The sequence below is a fragment of the Oncorhynchus mykiss genome, chromosome 22, assembly GCF_057628025.1.
Source record: "Oncorhynchus mykiss isolate SJ-2025 chromosome 22, ASM5762802v1, whole genome shotgun sequence".
In the NCBI taxonomy this organism is placed as follows: Eukaryota; Metazoa; Chordata; class Actinopteri; order Salmoniformes; family Salmonidae; genus Oncorhynchus; species Oncorhynchus mykiss.
In genome coordinates this window covers 2,723,391-2,745,043 of record NC_143043.1, presented here as the reverse complement: position 1 = coordinate 2,745,043, position 21,653 = coordinate 2,723,391, and the positions used below count along the sequence as shown (strand labels likewise).

The 21,653-nt window shown below is 42.2% G+C and overlaps 1 protein-coding gene across 20 annotated transcripts in view; it reads right to left on the bottom strand.

Moving 5' to 3' along the window:
- The window catches only part of mycbp2 (MYC binding protein 2), a 316,135-nt gene that overhangs the window by 116,195 nt on the left and 178,287 nt on the right, over window positions 1-21,653 (bottom strand). For all 20 annotated transcript variants that reach the window (XM_090215106.1, XM_090215110.1, XM_090215108.1 and 17 more), the window contains exons 24-30: window positions 14,972-15,097; window positions 14,131-14,258; window positions 9,297-9,523; window positions 9,125-9,208; window positions 8,799-8,895; window positions 8,433-8,625; window positions 2,559-2,833 (exon numbers count right to left, since the gene is read on the bottom strand). In XM_090215106.1, coding sequence (XP_090071232.1) covers window positions 2,559-2,833; window positions 8,433-8,625; window positions 8,799-8,895; window positions 9,125-9,208; window positions 9,297-9,523; window positions 14,131-14,258; window positions 14,972-15,097 — 1,130 coding nt within the window. The remainder of the gene's footprint in view (window positions 1-2,558; window positions 2,834-8,432; window positions 8,626-8,798; window positions 8,896-9,124; window positions 9,209-9,296; window positions 9,524-14,130; window positions 14,259-14,971; window positions 15,098-21,653) is intronic.

Below are 21,653 nucleotides of genomic sequence, written 5' to 3'. Positions count from 1 at the left end.
GTAGAACTGGTGCCCAGTGCAAGACGCAGCGCTGTGTCTTCCCTCCTTCATGTGACTCTCCAGGGCCGATTCACCCATGCTCGCAATGTCAGTCTGACGTTTTTTTGCTCTGTAGCTGGTTGGGTCCAGTGATGTAGTGGTAAAACAACTGGATAAACTACACTGAACAAAAATCTAAAACGCAACATGTAAAGTGTTGGTCCCATGTTTAATGAGCTGAAATAAAAGATCACTGAAAAGTTTCATACTCACAAAAGGCAACGTTGAATCTACATTTGCCCGGCATTTTAGTTCTCGATGTGACGTTTGGCGGCACCTAATCAGTCAGTTCTGTACCTACCGGCTGAGTGGCAGTGTGGGTGGAATGAGCAAGCTCGCCTGGCAACCATAGCGCAAAACACGAGGGGGAAAAAACTAGGTAGTCTTGCAAGGAAATTCATGTGCAAGACCAATACTTTTTTCTAATATTTTTCATAAGCATATTTTATCATTATCTGTTCTCATCCCATTATAATTCTTGTACTTTTCAAGTACCAATTTTAGAAAATGACACTTTTCCACAGTATTCCAGTACTTGAATTTCAGAGTGACAAATTAAAATACTTTCTGCACCTCAAGCGAACCATGTGTTTAGTAAAACCGAACGCAGTAAGCAACAAATAACATTATACTAGGCTCATCCTACTGAGAATGCGTCATTAATGCGCAATTGCGTTGAATCCCCATTTTGGTACAGTGCGTACCTCAGCTGTTGAAAACTACAATTGTGTCTCGATAAACAACTCTTCCTCAGTAGGGTGCATCGAATTCTACGGATGAAAAGCCAAAATGAGTATGATGTCCACGCATTTAAAGCATACAAAAGAAACTACAAAATGTTATTTTATTGCATTCACAAAATCCCTACTATTTAGAACGCAAGTACGGTATTGAGGACCACAGTATATGCCATTTAGCAGACGCTTTTATCCAAAGTGTCTGACCTTCATGCATGTATTAATCTCTCGTGGACAGACAGGTACCATAATGTCTGTCAACAGACTGTGGGACACGACAACTACGGAACTTTGTTCCGGTGTGCCGTTTGTTCATCACTGATCATTTGGACAGATCACGTTTTCACAGGTGTTCGAATTTCATAAGGGGAGGGGACATTTGGCCCATAGACTTTCTTGTAACTTGCAATGAGAGGAGGATGGAGCTTCCACTCCTCGTTTTAGTATCGTTTCTCACGTCTGTCCTCAGAAGCTCCTTCCGCTCCTCGTTTTGGTATCGTTTCTTACGTCTGCCCCCAGAAGCTCCTTCCTCTCCTCGTTTTAGTATAGTTTCTCACGTCTGTCCCCAGAAGCTCCTTCTGCTCCTCGTTTTGGTATCGTTTCTTACGTCTGCCCCCAGAAGCTCCTTCCGCTCCTCGTTTTAGTATCGTTTCTCACGTCTGCCCCCAGAAGCTCCTTCCGCTCCTCGTTTTAGTATCGTTTCTCACGTCTGCCCCCAGAAGCTCCTTCCGCTCCTCGTTTTAGTATCGTTTCTCACGTCTGCCCCCAGAAGCTCCTTCCGCTCCTCGTTTTAGTATCGTTTCTCACGTCTGCCCCCAGAAGCTCCTTCCGCTCCTCGTTTTAGTATTGTTTCTCACGTCTGCCCCCAGAAGCTCCTTCCGCTCCTTGTTTTAGTATCGTTTCTCACGTCTGTCCCCAGAAGCTCCTTCTGCTCCTCGTTTTGGTATCGTTTCTTACGTCTGCCCCCAGAAGCTCCTTCCGCTCCTCGTTTTAGTAGCGTTTCTCACATCTGTCCCCAGAAGCTCCTTTCACTCTACTGTTCAGAAATGGAACTGCCTCCCAGGTCACATTGTTGGCGAGATCACCTATTCGGCACTTCACGCCTTCAAAATGTAGAGCTCATGGACATCTCCTAGCATCACCACTTACCTTGTAGACTGAGTCTGAGGTGCAGTGAACCATTGTTTGAGCCAATTGGATGTACTGATGTCTGATATTTAAAATTGCATCCAATAAAAATATGTTTTATTTATTTTTTTATTAAACATAAAACACTTAATTGAGCATCTGACGCAATTCTGCAATATTTTTGTTCTGGGTTTCTTAGATTTTTGAGCCTTGAGATGTAATCGATTTGGATTGATAATAAAGTATGACATATTACATGCAGGGGGGACTTTAGTCCTGTGTGGCTCAGTTGATACAGCATGGCACTTGCAACGCCAATGTTCGTGGGTTTGAAATCAAAACTTAAATTTAGATTTTTCACTTCAAGTTAAAAAAAAAAGCTTGAATTATTCTAAATTAAATTTGGTTGGAGGAAATGATTCATATTTACTGTGTAATTTGTCTCAACTGTGGTAAGTTGCAGGTGCCTACAGGTTAAAAACAGCCATGAAACAAAAAAAACTAAACATTATGCTCCGTTGTACTACATTGTAAAGTGGCCCATATATTTGACCACATCTGTAAGTCTATGCAGTCTGTGTGGGAACTGAACAAACAACCTTAATGCTGAACCCACAATTTTGGTCAACAATGCTCCCTCTCTCTTTTACCAACCTGGTCGAGGCAGTTGAGCAAGTCGCAGAGGCAGGCCCACTGCAGAGCGGGCTTGGGGTAGAAGGAGTGGAAGCAGGAGGTAAAGGTGGTGTGGCACTCCTGCAGCACGGCCTCCAGCAGGGTGAGGGGCTGGGAGAGGTAGCCCTGAGGGTCGTTGTCCAGATTGGTCAGGCAGTTGTCCATGCCCTCCGAGAGGATCTTCTTGAGCAGGCTACGGGTGTTGCCGACCCACTCCACCAGCTTGCTGGACTCTTCCACCACCGCCTTGGCGCTGGCTGGAGAGGAAGAGGGAAGAACAGTAATAGGACAGAGGACTGGGGGTTTAACCAGGGACCATATGATGCTGTTACATTCAGTTGACAATTCAGAAACTTTACTTAACACTAGAACCGCTGGGACTTGAGGGACCCCCCTTAAAATTAATGAGCAGTCATTCTGATTTCATGTATGCTATCGCAAAAATAATTTGGTTGTGTTTATGAAGGCCTTTGGAAACAGAATACAATTTTATTTTGTATTTTCAATAATAGAATAGCACTTTTCGACAAAATAAAAAAATACCCCAACCACCAAGACGCACAGTCAAGACATGTTTTCAAATGATGAAAACATCAGTAGCCTTATAAGCGCCAAGTGGCCTTAATAAATAGTCAAACACAAAAAGCAAATCACATTTTATTGGTCACATACACATATTTAGCACATGTTATTGCAGGTGTAGTGAAATGCTTGTGTTCCTAGCTCCAACAGTGCAGTAATATCTAACAATTCACAACAACACACAAATCTAAAAGTAAAAGAATGGAAGAAATATAAATATTAGGACGAGCAATGTCGGAGTGGCATTAACAAAAATACAGTAGAATAGGAAACACTATATACATGAGATGAGTAAAGCAGAACGTAAACATTATTAAAGTGAATAGGGTTCCATTATTAAAAAGTGGCCAGTGAGTCCATGTCTACGTACAGTACCAGTCAGTACCAGTACGTTTGGACACACCGACTCATTCAATGATTTTTCTTTATTTTTTAAAAACTATTTTCTACATTGTAGAACAGTGAAGACATCAAAACTACGAAATAACACATGGATCATTTAAGTTAACTGCACCTCAGACTGCACCCCAAATAAATACTTCACCAAGTTCAAGTAACATCTAAACATCAACTGTTCAGAGGAGACTCAAATTGCTGCAAAGAAACCACTACTGAAGGATAAGAAGAAACTTGCATGGGCAAAGAAACACGAGCAATGGAGATTAGACCGGTGGAAATCTGTCTTTCGGTCTGGAGTCCAAATTGGAGATTTTTGGTTGCAACCGCTTTGTGAGACGTAGAGTAGGTGAACGGATGATCTCCGCATGTGTGGTTCCCACCGTGAAGCATGGAGGAGGTGATGGTGCTTTACTCGTGACACTGTCAGTGATGTATTTAGAATTCAAAGCACATTTAACCAGCATGGCTACCACAGAATTCTGAAGTGATATGCATTCCCATCTGGTTTGCACTTAATGGGAATATCATTTGTTTTTCAACATGACAATGACCCAACACACCTCCAGACTGCGTAAGGGCTATTTGACCAAGGAGAGTGATAAGTGCTACATTAGATGACCTGGCCTCCACAATCACCAGATTGAAGGAAAAGCAGCCAACAATTCTCAGCATATGTGGGAACTCATTCAAGACTGTTAGAAATTAACTCCAGGTAAAGCCGGTTGAGAGAATGCCAAGAGTGTGCAACGCTGTCATCAAGGCAAAGGGTGGCTATTTTGAAGAATCTCACGCACTTTTTTGGTTACTACATAATTCCAAATGTGTTATTTCATAGTTTTGATGTCTTCACTATTATTCTACAATGTAGTAAATAGCAAAAATAAAGAAAAGCCCTTGAATGAGTAGGTGCTCTAAAACTTTTGACTGGTAGTGTGTGTGTGTGTGTGTGTGTATATATATATATACACACATATATACACACACACACACACACACACACACATACATACATACATACATACATACATACATACATACATACATACATACATACATACATACATACATACATACATACATACATACATACATACATACATACATACATACATACATACATACATACATACATACATACATACATACATACATACATACATACATACATACATACATACATACATACATACATACATACATACATACATACATACATACATACATACATACATACATACACACACACACACATACACACACACACATATATATATATATATATATATATATATATATATATATATATATATATATATATATATACATATATATATACATATATATATATATATATATATACATATATACACATATATATATATATATATATATACATACATATATATATATATATATATATATATACACACATACACTGCTCAAAAAAATAAAGGGAACACTAAAATAACACATCTTAGAACTGAATGAATGAAATATTCTTATTAAATACTTTCTTCTTTACATAGTTGAATGTGCTGACAACAAAACCACACAAAAATTATCAATGGAAATCAAATTTATCAACCCATGGAGGTCTGGATTTGGAGTCACACTCAAAATTAAAGTGGAAAACCACACTACAGGCTGATCCAACTTTGATGTAATGTCCTTAAAACAAGTCAAAATGAGGCTCAGTAGTGTGTGTGGCCTCCACGTGCCTGTATGGCCTTCCTACAAAGCCTGGGCATGCTCCTGATGAGGTGGCGGATGGTCTCCTGAGGGATCTCCTCCCAGACCTGGACTAAAGCATCCGCCAACTCCTGGACAGTCTGTGGTGCAACGTGGCATTGGTGGATGGAGCGAGACATGATGTCCCAGATGTGCTCAATTGGATTCAGGTCTGGGGAACGGGCGGGCCAGTCCATAGCATCAATGCCTTCCTCTTGCAGGAACTGCTGACACACTCCAGCCACATGAGGTCTAGCATTGTTTTGTATTAGGAGGAACCCAGGGCCAACCACACCAGCATATGGTCTCACAAAGGGTCTGAGGATCTCATCTCGGTACCTAATGGTAGTCAGGCTACCTCTGGCGAGCACATGGAGGGTCGTGCGGCCCCCCCAAAGAAATGCCACCCCACACCATGACTGACCCACTGCCAAACCGGTCATGCTGGAGGATGTTGCAGGCAGCAGAACGTTCTCCACGGTGTCTCCAGACTGTCACGTCTGTCACATGTGCTCAGTGTGAACCTGCTTTCACCTGTGAAGAGCACAGGGCGCCAGTGGCGAATTTGCCAATCTTGGTGTTCTCTGGCAAATGCCAAACATCCTGCACGGTGTTGGGCTGTAAGCACAATCCCCAACTGTGGACGTCGGGCCCTCATACCACCCTCATGGAGTCTGTTTCTGACCGTTTGAGCAGACACATGCACATTTGTGGCCTGCTGGAGGTCATTTTGCAGGGCTCTGGCAGTGCTCCTCCTGCTCCTCCTTGCACAAAGGCGGAGGTAGCGGTCCTGCTGCTGGGTTGTTGCCCTGATGTACTGGCCTGTCTCCTGGTAGCGCCTCCATGCTCTGGACACTACGCTGACAGACACAGCAAACCTTCTTGCCACATCTCGCATTGATGTGCCATCCTGGATGAGCTGCACTACCTGAGCCACTTGTGTGGGTTGTAGACTCCGTCTCATGCTACCACTAGAGTGAAAGCACCGCCAGCATTCAAAAGTGACCAAAACATCAGCCAGGAAGCATAGGAACTGAGAAGTGGTCTGTGGTCCCCACCTGCAGAACCACTCCTTTATTGGGGGTGTCTTGCTAAATGCCTATAATTTCCGGCCAGTGATGGATATTTAACAGTCTGATGGCCTTAAGATAGAAGCTGTTTTTCAGTCTCTCGGTCCCCGCTTTGATGCACCTGTACAGACCTCGCCTTCTGGATGACAGCAGGGTGAACAGCCCTTGGCTCAGGTGATTGATGTCCCTCAGGATCTTTTTGGCTGTCCTGTGACAATCGGGTGCTGTAGGTGTCCTGGAGGGCAGGCAGTGTGCACCCGGTGATGTGTTGGGCAGACCGTACCACCCTCTGGAGAGCCCTGCGGTTGCGGGCGGTGCAGTTGCTGTACCGGGCGGTGCAGTTCCTGTACCAGGCGATGATTATTCCAACAGGATACCCTCAGCTGTGCATCTGTAAAAGTTTGACGGTCATAAGGGCCAAGCCACATTTCTTCAGCTTCCTGAGGAAGAAGAGGCGCTGTTGTGCCCACCCACACAGTGTGGACCATTTCAGATTTTCAGTGATGTGTACGCCAAGGAACATGAAGCTTTCCATCTTCTCTACTGCTGTCCTATCGATGTGGATAGGGGCATGCTCCCTGTTTACTCAAGTCCACCATCAGCTCTTTAATTTTGTTGAAGTTGAGGTAATTTGTCTGGCACCACTCCTCCAGGGCCCTCACCTCCTCCCTGTAGGCTGTCTTGATGATTGAGTTGGAGGTGTGCATGGCCAAGCAGTCATGGGTGAACAGGGAGTACAGGAGGGGGCTGAGCACGCACCCATGTATAATTCATTATAGTCTGTAGACCCTGCCACATATGTCTAGTGTCTGAGCTGTAGAATTGCGACTCCACTTTGTCTCTGTACTGACGTTTCACCTGTTTGATTTCCTTACGGAGGGAATAACTACACTGTTTTTATCCAACAATATTCCCAGACAACTTGCCATGGTTAAATGTGGTGGTTTGCGCTTTCAGGTTTGCGCGAATGCCGCCATCTATCCACGGTTTCTGGTTTTAATAGACACCGCTATACACTTCCTGATGATCGCAGGCACCGTGTCAATGTTAACGTCAATGTTATTCTCTGAGGCTAACCGGAACATATCCCAAGCCGTGTGATCAAAACAATCTTGAAGCATGGATTCCGACCGATCGGTGTTGAGACCTTAGCACAGGTACTTCCTGTTTGAGTTTCCGACTATAGGAAGGGAGGAGCAAAAGGGAGTGGTAATCTGATTTGCCGAAGGGAGGGCGGGGTAGGCCCTTGTAGGCGTCTCGAAAAGGCGAGTAGCAGCTGATAATGTTTTTCCAAAGCGTTATGTCATTATAATGCAGTGAAAAATAGTTACTTATTGTCAGCTCGTGCACGTCTTCACGCAAGGGCATCAGTTGCATTTCATTTAGCTCTTATCCCTTGTGCTAACAGTTGACCATTTGTGTTACTTTCACTTGCTTGACACATTTTGGTTGTAATGCCTAATAGTCTCCGGTTTTCTCATTGTGTCCCGTCATCTTGTCATCCTTCAGCATCGTTGTGGAGTACAACAGCTGTGCCGGTGCCTTATTTTGCGCAGGGGGAGGGAGCTCACATCTCACTTTGTTCTTGGTGCTGGCCAGATTTGTTTTCTTCGCAAACAACTTGTTACAGTGAATTACAGCGAAGTTAAGAAATTGTCCATGGTGAAATGTCTCCCCTTGCCAAGGTTCCACAAGCCTCATCACCACATTCTCCGACACTTGCTCACCTGCTGCCCAATGTGGATATTTTCCCAGATATTGAAAGTCGTTCAGCAAGTACAATTATGCACGCTCTCACTGTGTAGCCTACTTTAAGTTGGACAGAGTAGGCATGACTTAAAAATTAGCAGTCAAAATGACTGTTTTAGCGGTTCTATTGTTAAAGCTGACAGGTATAATGGTTTTATTACTTGCTATGAGCCTTTAAAATGTAAGGCTAATAATGTGTTAGGTCTCTCTATGTAGTAAAATCCTTGGCATCAACTTGGATTTTTGTGTGTGTGTGTGTGTTCGAGCATGCTTCCATGCCTGCAGCATATGTGTGCGCATTTGTGCACGTGCATCTTTGTAACCCTACCAGATACGGGGAAGATCTCACAGATGTAGACGCGGAGCAAGCGCAGGCAGCAGGTCCCTACAAAGCGCAGGCGCTCCAGGTCCAGCAGGGTGGCCGTGTACTGGAAGCCTTTCAGGGCCCTCAGCTCCTCCACCCCCAGCACCAGGGTGGTCCAGCTCCAGTGGAGGATCCTCAGCAGGGACTCAAAACACTCCTACAGGGAGAGGAGGGGAGGACAACTTGACTGCATGTTTATTACCTGTTAACTACAGCTTTACAACCTATTCATGAAATATTCACTAGCAACATCCTAACTACTACTGTATACTACTGGGGCCTTCCTGGAAACAAGTCTAGCTTGGGGAAACACAGGCGTACGGTTCGTACCACTGAAACGGTCCTGGCGAAGGAGCGTTTGAGGATGTGAACCGGCTCACTGGTCTGCTGTTTCCCTTTGGCTACGATGCCATCGTTCGACGGAAGCCTAGAATAGTAAAACAACCAAATCACATTCCCATTACAAAGCTGGTTACTTGAAGTTCATCAATATACATTTCATGGGTCACTATTTCAGACATGAGAATGATGGCGCAGACAGACATGGCAGCGCTGCTTCTAACTCCTAAGCAACTTTTGCTACACCCGCAATAACATCTGCTAAATATGTGTATGTTACCAATAAAATGTGATTTGCATGTAGGAAAATGACTTGCCTGTACAAGAGGTGAGGTATTTGACCTGCGTTCACATCGGTACCGTTGTTTGACTTCTTGGAGCTCTTGAACTGAAAGACCACACTGCAAAAGAGTGTAGGTCGACATTATTCACAAAGACAATGAGGATATCTTTTAAAGTAATTGTATTTCTACGAACTACAATAGTAACCTGTCATCTGTGGTGATGGTGGCCTGTCCGTGGGAGCCACAGTCTGAGCTGGGCCCAGACACCTGGGCCCATGCCACGTACCACCAGCCCAGCTGCAGCAGCACCGGTTCGTCAAACATCATGGCGTACTTCTCCCTGGCAGCGCAGTCATAGGCCAGGACGTCAGTCTCAGCCAGGAGGTCCCCATCCGTCTCATGGTCTCCACCATCAGGCCCCAGCTCTAACAACTGCACAGTAACAACACAACAGTCAGCCTTACTAGCAGAACTTGAATAAACCTCTATTCGGGCTGTGGTATAATTTAAACTATTTGCTAATGTGTTCAATATCACAGAACCTAGCAATATAAAGATTACATTAATACATTGATAAATAAATAAACAGTTGACACTAGTATACCTACTAACCTTGATATTTGAAGTGTACTCAAACAACTGAGATTACAAAGGTTAAATATAAAGGTATTGTAACTACCAAAATAAAGGAAACACTTGATTCGGGGTTCGTATAGACCGTGGCAAGTCAAATTCAAGACCTTTTTCAAGCACTAATATTTATTTTCAGGACCATCAATTTGTAATAGTTCTTATTATGCAATTGTTTCTAGTCACCACCAGATGTCAGGATATTGCCACAACCGCATGAAAAAAATGACTTAGTATTTATCACTACCTTACAAGTTCTCCTCCGTAATAGGTAATTTCATTACTTATTTAAGACGAGTGGTAAGTCATTCCTGATCATTTGGTAATTTGAGTAGTGATGAGCAGAGTATTGGCACATGCCTACTGATGAACACACATTTATTATTTGCATTACAATACAATTCCTATTCGTATTACTACACAATTGCAGCTTAATGAGTGTTTTTATTGGGCATTTGGGAATCTACTACTTAACAGCCACGAAAAAGCTTCTTACTGGCAGCTTTAGTGTCGGAGGTCGTGAAAAGAGCGGGTGGGCTGTATTTGTATTTATTTAATGGGATCCCCATTAGCTGCTCTCTTCCTGGGGTCCAAACACACCAAAGCAATACCACATTACATAGAAAAGAAAATATAAAACAGTGAACTATGTTTGTACTGAATGAGCTAAAGATAAAACAGTACATCCTATAACATCCCTACACCACCACATATCCACAACACAAAATGTTCAATACCACCACATAGCCACAACACAACATGTTCAATACCACCACATATCCACAACACAACATGTTCAATACCACCACATATCCACAACATGTTCAATACCACCACATATCCACAACATGTTCAATACCACCACATATCCACAACATGTCCAATACCACCACATATCCACAACACGTTCAATACCACCACATATCCACAACATGTTCAATACCACCACATATCCACAACATGTTCAAAACCACCACATATCCACAACACAACATGTTCAATACCACCACATATCCACAACATGTTCAATACCACCACATATCCACAACACGTTCAATACCACCACATATCCACAACACAACATGTTCAATACCACCACATATCTACAACATGTTCAATACCACCACATATCCACAACATGTTCAATACCACCACATATCCACAACATGTTCAATACCACCACATATCCACAACACAACATGTTCAATACCACCACATATCCACAACACGTTCAATACCACCACATATCCACAACACAACATGTTCAATACCACCACATATCCACAACACAACATGTTCAATACCACCACATATCCACAACACGTTCAATACCGCCACATATCCACAACATGTACAATACCACCACATATCCACAACACAACACGTTCAATACCACCACATATCCACAACATGTACAATACCACCACATATCCACAACATGTTCAATACCACCACATATCTACAACATGTTCAATACCACCACATATCCACAACACGTTCAATACCACCACATATCCACAACATGTTCAATACCACCACATATCCACAACATGTTCAATACCACCACATATCTACAACACGTTCAATACCGCCACATATCCACAACATGTACAATACCACCACATATCCACAACACAACATGTTCAATACCACCACATATCTACAACATGTTCAATACCACCACATATCCACAACACAACATGTTCAATACCACCACATATCTACAACATGTTCAATACCACCACATATCCACAACATGTTCAATACCACCACATATCCACAACATGTTCAATACCACCACATATCCACAACATGTTCAATACCACCACATATCCACAACATGTTCAATACCACCATATATCCACAACACATGTTCAATACCACCACATATCCACAACACAACATGTTCAATACCACCACATATCCACAACATGTTCAATACCACCACATATCCACAACATGTTCAATACCACCACATATCCACAACATGTTCAATACCACCACATATCCACAACATGTTCAATACCACCACATATCCACAACACGTTCAATACCACCATACAACAATATCACAATATGTGCGTATGCATGTGTTTGTGTCTCTTCACAGCCCTGTTGTTACATAGTGTTTTTTTTAGCTGCATTTGAAATCTGATTCTACTGCTTGCATGAGTTACCTGATGTGGAATAGAGTTCCATGTAGTCATGGCTCTATGTAGTACTGTGCGCTTCCTATAGTCTGTTCTGGAATTGGGGACTGTGAAGAGAACACTGGTGGCATGTCTTGTGGGGTATGCATGTGTGTCAGAGATGTGTGTGTATTTTAAAAACAGACAGCTTGGTACATTCAACACCTCTTACAAAAACAAGTAATGATCCACTTTGAGCCATGAGAGATTGACATGCATGTCATTAATGTTAGCTCTCCGTGTACTTTTAAGGGTCAGCTGTCGCTGTAGTAGCTAACGTGTATAGTGTTGAGTATCCACAACATGTTCAATACCACCACATATCCACAACACGTTCAATACCACCACATATCCACAACACAACATGTTCAATACCACCACATATCTACAACATGTTCAATACCACCACATATCCACAACATGTTCAATACCACCACATATCCACAACATGTTCAATACCACCACATATCCACAACATGTTCAATACCACCACATATCCACAACACGTTCAATACCACCACATATCCACAACATGTTCAATACCACCACATATCCACAACATGTTCAATACCACCACATATCCACAACATGTTCAATACCACCATATATCCACAACACAACATGTTCAATACCACCACATATCCACAACACAACATGTTCAATACCACCACATATCCACAACACGTTCAATACCGCCACATATCCACAACATGTACAATACCACCACATATCCACAACACAACATGTTCAATACCACCACATATCTACAACATGTTCAATACCACCACATATCCACAACATGTTCAATACCACCACATATCCACAACATGTTCAATACCACCACATATCCACAACATGTTCAATACCACCACATATCCACAACACGTTCAATACCACCACATATCCACAACATGTTCAATACCACCACATATCCACAACACAACATGTTCAATACCACCACATATCCACAACATGTTCAATACCACCACATATCCACAACACATGTTCAATACCACCACATATCCACATCATGTTCAATACCACCATACAACAATATCACAATATGTGCGTATGCATGTGTTTGTGTCTCTTCACAGCCCTGTTGTTACATAGTGTTTTTTTTAGCTGCATTTGAAATCTGATTCTACTGCTTGCATGAGTTACCTGATGTGGAATAGAGTTCCATGTAGTCATGGCTCTATGTAGTACTGTGCGCTTCCTATAGTCTGTTCTGGAATTGGGGACTGTGAAGAGAACACTGGTGGCATGTCTTGTGGGGTATGCATGTGTGTCAGAGATGTGTGTGTATTTTAAAAACAGACAGCTTGGTACATTCAACACCTCTTACAAAAACAAGTAATGATCCACTTTGAGCCATGAGAGATTGACATGCATGTCATTAATGTTAGCTCTCCGTGTACTTTTAAGGGTCAGCTGTCGCTGTAGTAGCTAACGTGTATAGTGTTGAGTCATCCGCGTACATAGACACATTGACCTTACTCAAAGCCGGAGGCATGTCGTTGGTAAAGATTGAAAAAAGCAAGGGGCCTAAACAGTTACCCTGGGGAATTCCTGATTCTACCGAGATTATGTTCGAGACGCTTCCATTACAGAACACCCTCTGTGTTCTGTTAGGCAGGTAACTCTTTATCCACATTATAGCCATAACACATACGTTTTTCCAGCAGTAGACTATGATAGATCATGTCAAAAGCTGCACTGAAGTCTAACAAGACATCCCCCCTCATTTTATCATACATTTCTCTCAGCCAATCATTGGTCATTTGTGTAAGTGCTGTGCTTGTTGAGTGTCCTTCCCTATAAGCGTGCTGAAAGTCTGTTGTCAATTTGTTTATTATATCTGGTCAAACACTATTTTTTCCAGAAGTTTACCAAGTGTTGGTAACAGGCTGATCGGTCGGCTATTTGAGCTAGTAAAGGGGGCTTTACTATTCTCGGGTAGTGGAATGACTTTAGTTTCCCTCCAGGGCCTATTAAGACACTGTGTTGGTGTTTCCTTTATTTTGGCAGTTACATTTAGATTGGTGATAGCTTTTGGGTGTGAGAACTGTGTGGCAGCCGTCAGTGCTGTGGGTACTACACATTGGTGGTAAATGGGATAAATTACCATCTTACAATGTCAAACATGTATAGATAGACCTAGCAAAAAGAGCAAGAGGAAATGCAGTCCATTTGCTAGTGTCCCTCCCTGCCACTGACCTTGAGCTTCGCGGTGTACTCCCCACGGCCCCCGAACAGGCCCAGTCCCCCCAGTAGGATGTCCGCATCAGAACAGAAGCGGATGGCCTCCACCGAGTGGGCAGAGTAACCCCAGCCACCCCCGTGACCTATGACATTACACATGAAGTTGCGATGACTCAGGCTCTGCAGCATCATCAGCTGTGCTCATAACAATACAATGAGGTTTGTTTTATTAGAAGTGCCCAGTCACTGCAATATGATATAATGAAACACAAGGTACTCAGCTGTTCATACTTTTCAATGCATCCTTGAATTATAATATGGGTTATCATTTTTTGTAGTAATCCTTGAATTTTTTTTATGTATCACTGGTGATAAAGTATATGTAATGTTGTCTCTGGCTGTAATATCATGTCACAAATCAATCAAACCAAAATCAGGAAAAAGGGATATGAGTAATAGCTGTGAGTGTGACAAATACTGTAGAACAGGGATCAACTAAATTTAGCCACAGGCAGATTTTTTGTTGAGCAGATGATCGGGGGGACGGAACATAATTACAAATGATTTGTAGACTGCAAATTGAATGCAAGAAGCCCAAACAGATAATGTTTTACTAAAACAATAATTTTAAGTATTGCTCACATTTGCATATGAGGGAATACTTGGAAACAGATTTCTTAAATAAAAATCAATTGGAGCTGATTTCCTGGTGTTTTTAGAGTCTTATGTCGAACAATGACATTTTCAGAAAACTTGGGGGCCAAATGAAACCACCCGCAGGTGGCCCGCCAGTTAGGGAACCCTGATGTAGAAGATAAGAACTGAAACACATGAGTGACTGAGTGTGTGGACTCACTCTCGAAGCGGTTGACCACGCTGTAGTCCTCCTTGGAGTAGACCTTCATAACAGCCTGAGTCTCCTCCTCTGTGCTGGCCACGCCCATCTTCAGCTCTTGCATGGCCGCCAGCGTATCCAGGCAACCTGGTCACAACACACACAGGGCACTTCCTGTTTGTGCTTAACATTATCATCAGACGAATGGACACACTTCTGTTTATCGTTTTGTCTGTTTTTGGTGTGCGTTTGTAAGTGCTTGACAGTACTTCTGTAAAAGCACTGTGCTAACGTAGTACAGAAAAATTAATGTTCTTATTAGCTAAGTCTTTCTGCAAATAGAGATTAATAATTTATTTTTGAAGGGGAAACAAGGACAGGGAGTGCAGCAAAATAGCCTCGAACATTTAGATAATGGCTGCCGTTTTACAAGCTCCTAACCAACTGAGCTATTTTGTTTGTTTTTTCACATTGTTTGTAACTTATTTTGTACATAATGTTGCTGCTACCGTCTCTTAGGACAGAAGAGAGCTTCTGGAGATCAGAACAGCAATAACACACCTCAAACTGGACAAAGATTTTTTCCGACGTGAAGGATATACTGCTTCCCCGAGACCAGGCCCAAATCCCCGTCATTCGCGTGAAGACGAAAAGACAGGGGGAGGAGATCGGGGTGCCTTGTGAGAGTTCGTCGGCAAATGGGTAACCAGCCTCTACCATCCGTTCTATTGGACGATCTCCGTTCAAGATTATTCTACCAACGGGACATTAAAACTGTAATATCTTAATTTTCACTGAGTCGTGGCTGAACAATGACATGGATAAAATAGAGCTGGCTGGGTTTTACGTGCATCGGAAGGACAGCTATGTCTGGTAAGACGAGGGGTGGGGGTGTGTCTTGAGGAAATGCTCGCCTGAGGTAGAGTACCTCATGATAAGCTTTAGACCACACTATCTACCAAGAGAGTTTTCATCTATATTTTTCGTAGCCGTCGATTTACCACGACAAACTGATGCTGGCACGAAGACCGCACTCAACCAACTCTATAAGGCCATAAGCAAACAAGAAAATGCTGATCCAGAAGTGGCGCTCCTGGTGGCCAGGGATTTAGATGCAGGCAAACTAAAATCTGTTCTACCTCATTTCTACCAGCATGTCACATGTGCAACCAGAGGAAAAACATCTCTAGACCACCTTTACTCTACACAGAGAGATGCATACAAAGGTCTCTCTTGCCCTCCATTTGGCAATTCTGACCATAATTATATCCTCCTGATTCCTGCTTACAAGCAAAAACTAAAGCAGGATGTACCAGTGACTCGCTCAATACGGAAGTGGTCAGATGGCACGGATGCTATGCTACAGGATTTTTTTGTTAGCCAGACTGGAATATGTTCCGGGATTCATCCAATGGCTTTAAATGAGTATACCACCTCAGTCACCGGTTTTCATCAATAAGTGCATTGACGACGTCGTCCCCACAGTGATCATACCCACCACCACACCGGCGGTCACGAGTCTCGACCGAAGTCAAATTCCACGTGACAGTTCAGTCACGGTAATTATGCTTCGCCAAGCTCTGATGCTGCTAATGGTCATTGGTATGCCTACCAAACTTGCTAACTGCCTGGTACTCAGCACTCTATTGTCCCTCTAATCACTCTGACATCAATACGAATGTATTTGAACATCTAATCAAACACTTTATGAGAGCACATGAGCTCATGTTGCGCAACATTTGAATATGCTATGCAATTGTGTGAGAAAACAGAGTTTTGGCCTCTACTGAAAAAAGGAGGATCAGCTTTCTATAGGCTAGGCCTACTTTATTTATCAACATTACTAATATTAAGCACATTGCTTTTATTTACAACAGGAGTATAGCTTAATTGGCTAGCATGAAAATAAACAACCGGGAAAAGCGTCCTCCATTCGCTATTTATGTGCATAGATGGCAGGTTGTTTTTCCCGCATGCCCCTGTTTCAATACAGGTGCATGATAATGGTCCATTCTAAATCAAAACAAATTTCACATATAAATTAGTTAGTATATGTAAAGACAAGATTAAATCAAGAATAGTCTGATGGGTGATAAAATTAGCCTGTTAATTATATATTATCACTTGTGAATAATGCCCAGCATAAGAAACAATGACTTTTTTTGTGACTTTCAAATCATAGTCACACACCTCATGTAGCCTAGCCCATAGGCCTATATGTTTTAATAAGGTTTGTATCACAATTAAAGTGGCCAAATAGCTTCTTAAAATTAAGCACATTAATCCACTTTACAAGGGGTGTAGAGCCTAACTGGCATACATACACAGCACGTGAGTTTCAAGTTTCGGGAAGATAAATCAACATTTTAAGCTAAACATTTTGATCTGCTGCATCAGTCACATAGCGTAAAACAGTTCTTGTGATGCTAGTGGTTGTATTAATTGGGATCTATCACATCCAACAACTGTCCCAGACTATGTTTGGAATTCTTTCTCACACATAGGTCATCCTTTGTACTATGGGAGATAGTAGATTGATATAGGCTAGTGCTTTGCTGTTCGTTAGGCCTACTCATCTTGTTGGCTGACAAAAATTAAAATGTGGACAGATCTTCCAATATCTTGAATATGCACCTTGGAATTGGATAAGGACGCGTGCAGTTGCGTCCCTGATGTGTACGTCTTCACTTGTAGCCTGTGAGAAAGACCCGATCACGTGATGGGCCGCGCAGCACTCAGCGAGAATGGCACAATGGCCACTAGCAGCAAAAGGCATGGATTTTTTTAGGGTGCGTTACGGCCACACAAAGGGGACGCCGCCGTGAAATTCTCAGCATTGTCAAGTGCTTGTCAAATTGTGAATAAAAGACTGATGTGTGTGCAGCCTGCTTAAAAAACAAAGTAAAGATGATGCCTTTCAAGCAACTTTTTTCAAAATCATCATTAGATAGCCCAACATTTGTAGAACTAAATGTACATTATTATCTCTAATTGAAGCATGTAGGAATACCTATTTCTTTGTTAACCACTCAACGAGGGTTGCAAAGGAAACCTGAAACCTATAGCAGTAGCCATTGCACGGATTGAGGGAGACAATGCCATCCTGTCTGATGTTCAGACTCTGCTTGCAGAGGAAAGAGAATCAAGCCTTACTGCCCTGCCCACTTCACTGTTGCTTCAAGCAGAGGAAACTGCAGTTTTGAAATGCATCAAAAAGTGAAGACTTCTGCCTGTCACCCATACACGTCGCAGCGTACATGTTGAACCCCAAGTATGCTGGCAAGAGCATCCTGTCTGGTGCGGAGATCAACAAGGCCTATGGTGTCATTACTACCGTGTCTCGCCACCTTGGCCTGGATGAGGGCAAGGTTCTTGGCAGTCTGGCGAAGTACATTTCCAAGCAAGGTCTTTGGAATTAAGATGCAATATGGCAGTCGTGCCAACATATCTCATCAACCGCATGGTGGAAGGGACTTTGTGGATCTGAGGCTCTTTGCCGTTGCATCCATCATCCTCCAAATCCCACCAACATCAGCCGTCTCAGAGAGCAACTGGTCCTTGTTTGGGAACACACACACACCAAAGCATGCAACAGGTTGACCAATACAAGGATTGAAAAATTGGTGGCCATCCAGCCAAATTTGAGGCTTTTTGAGCCTGACAACAAGCCATCTTCAACAAGGTTGGAAAGTGACAGTGAAGATGAGGCCTCAGAGCCTGATGTTCAAGAGGTGGACATGAAGGTCCAGGGAGAGGACATGGAAGCCTGAGAGGAAGACAACCAAAGCTTTAGTCTAGAAACTATCATTTTACAGATGTATGTTGAAAATGTTTTGGGGAGATGCCATGGATCATTCAATATTCCCTTTTCATGTTCAGTGAAATCATCCCATGTCAACTCATTAATTAAAGTTCAATTAGAAACTAAGTAGTTTTTAAAATTATTTTTTATTGAAAGGATTTTATCATTTGCAATTATGCCTACTTATGATAAGGTAAAAGGTTTATGTTTCTGTCTCCAGATATGGTAAATCTGCATTTTAAATGTTATTAATATTAATTTGCATATTTCTGTTAATTCCCATATATTCCTGTTAATTCCCACGGAAAGTTTCCACCTCTGAATATTCCCAAAAATGTACAACCCTATTCAATACACATAGGTTGACAGTAAATGTCTCAATTCACATTTCTTTGAGTCCCACAATAAGAGCTACGACACTAATGTTCTCTGGGTGTCACTGAGTAGACTGATACCCCATGTCATTGATCCACAATCCATAGGTAAGACTGTACAGTGAAATAAGTACAGTTGAAGTCAGAAGTTTTTCACTATACACTATTCAGTTTTTCACTATTCCTGACATTTAATCCTAATAAAAATTCCCTGTTTTAGGTAAGTTAGGATCACCGCTTTATTTTAAGAATGTGAAATGTCAGAATAATAGAGAATGATTAATTTCATATTTTATTTATTTCATCACATTCCCAGTGGTAACTATTTTATTTAACTATTTAACGGTTCTAGAATGCTTAAAAGGCCGCACAAATTTTAGGAAGTTAAAGCTTGGTCATAAATGGGTCTTCCAAATGGACAATGACACCAAGCATACTTGCAAAGTAGTGGCAAAATGGCTTAAGGACAACAAAGTCAAGGTATTGGAGTGGCCATCACAAAACCCTGACCTCAATCCTATAGAAATTCTGTGGGCAGAACTGAAAAAGCGTGTGCGAGCAAGGAGGCCAACAAACCTGACTCAGTTACACCAGCTCTATCAGGAGGAATGGGCCAAAATATTCCCTTTTCATGTTCAGTGAAATCATCCCATGTCAACTCATTAATTAAAGTTCAATTAGTAACTAATTTTTTATTTTTTATTTATATTGGAAGGATTTAATAATTTGCAATTATTTTACTTATGATAAAGGTGAAAGGTTTATGTTTCTGTCTCCATATGATATGGTAAATATGTCCAATGCAAAAAACATCTACATTTAAATGGTATTAATATTAATTTGCATATATTCCCGTTAATTCCCATATATTACCGTTAATTCCCACAGAAAGATTCCACCTCTGAATATCCCCAAACACGCCCTCAAATCGTTTGGAGGAAATATCCTTTCCATTTTATTCAGCTTTGTTCAATTGTATTCTTCATACTATAAAATAATGCCACGGAATTATCAGGACCTAACATGAGGACAACTCAGAGTACGCTTTTGAGTTCTTATGAAATAGATGACATTATCTTAATATCATGCTTCTTTAGACTTGTCTAAAATAATGGATTTATTGTGTAGGCTATATTACATGGCTTGATTCGACTTTTTAAAATGTAGATGTTCCAAAGTTATGCATCAGTGGCTTGTAGGCTGTGTGTGGAAGCCAGGAGATGCTAAATGTGTTTATGTTAATTAACGGTCAATTACCGTGATACCGACAATCACCGGGCTGACGACATTTTGTGACCGCCACAGTCCTAATCCCAATCAGAAGCCATGGATTACAGGCAACATCCGCACCGAGCTAAAGCTGACAATTTCAAGTAGCGGGACACTAATCCTACTACACCGGCTCTTACGCTCGTCGGATGTGGCAGGGCTTGCAAACTATTACGGACTACAAAGGGAAGCACAGCCGCGAGCTGCCCAGTGACGTGAGCCTACCAGATGAGCTAAATGCCTACTATGCTCGCTTCGAGGCAAGCAACACAGAAGCATGCATGAGGCATGAGAGCACCAGCTGTTCCAAACGACTGTGTGATCACGGTCTCAACACCATAGTGCCCACAAAGCTCATCACTAAGCGAAGGACTAAACACCACCCTCTGCAACTGGATCTTGGACTTCCTGACGGGCCGTCAACAACTGTGGTGGAGCGGGTCGAGAGTTTCAAGTTACTTGGTGTCCACATCAACAAACTATCATGGTCCTAACAAACCAAATAAATCAAGAATATGGAAATACAATATCTTTCCCCACTCAGGAGACTGAAAAGATTTGGCATGGGTCCCTAGATCCTCAAAAAGTTATACAGCTGCACCATCGAGAGCATCCTGACTGAGCATCCTCACCGCCTGGTAAGGCAACTGCTCGGCAGAGGGTAGTGCGTACGGCCCAGTGCATCACCCAACTCATAGACTGTTCTCTCCGCTACCGCACAGCAATCGGTACCGGAGCGCCAAGTCTAGGTCCAAAAGGCTCCTTAACAGCTTCTATCCCCAAGCCATAAGACTGCTGAATAATTAATAAAACAGACTATTTACATTGACACCCCCCCCCCCCTTTGTTTTTACACTGCTGATACTCGCTGTTTATTATCTACGCATAGTCACTTTACAACCCTACATGTACATATTAACTACACTAACCTGTACCCATTGACTCAGTTATGTTTAAAAAAATGATTCCCTTTATTACTTTAGTTTATTTATTTACTTAACTAATTTCTTGAACTACATTGTTGGTTAAGGGCTTGTAAGTAAGCATTCGGCGCGTGACAAATGTTATTTTATTAAAAAATTTGAATAGCCTAGCGATCTAGCTGGCTAGCTAACATAGCTGGCTATCTTAGCTAGCTTCTTTACATCGATTTGATGCAGTAAAAATGGGCACTGCCAGATGGGATGATAACCTATGGTATTTACAGGTTTGTCTAACTGAAGTAAATAGTAACAGAGTATGAATCAAATAGCCGACT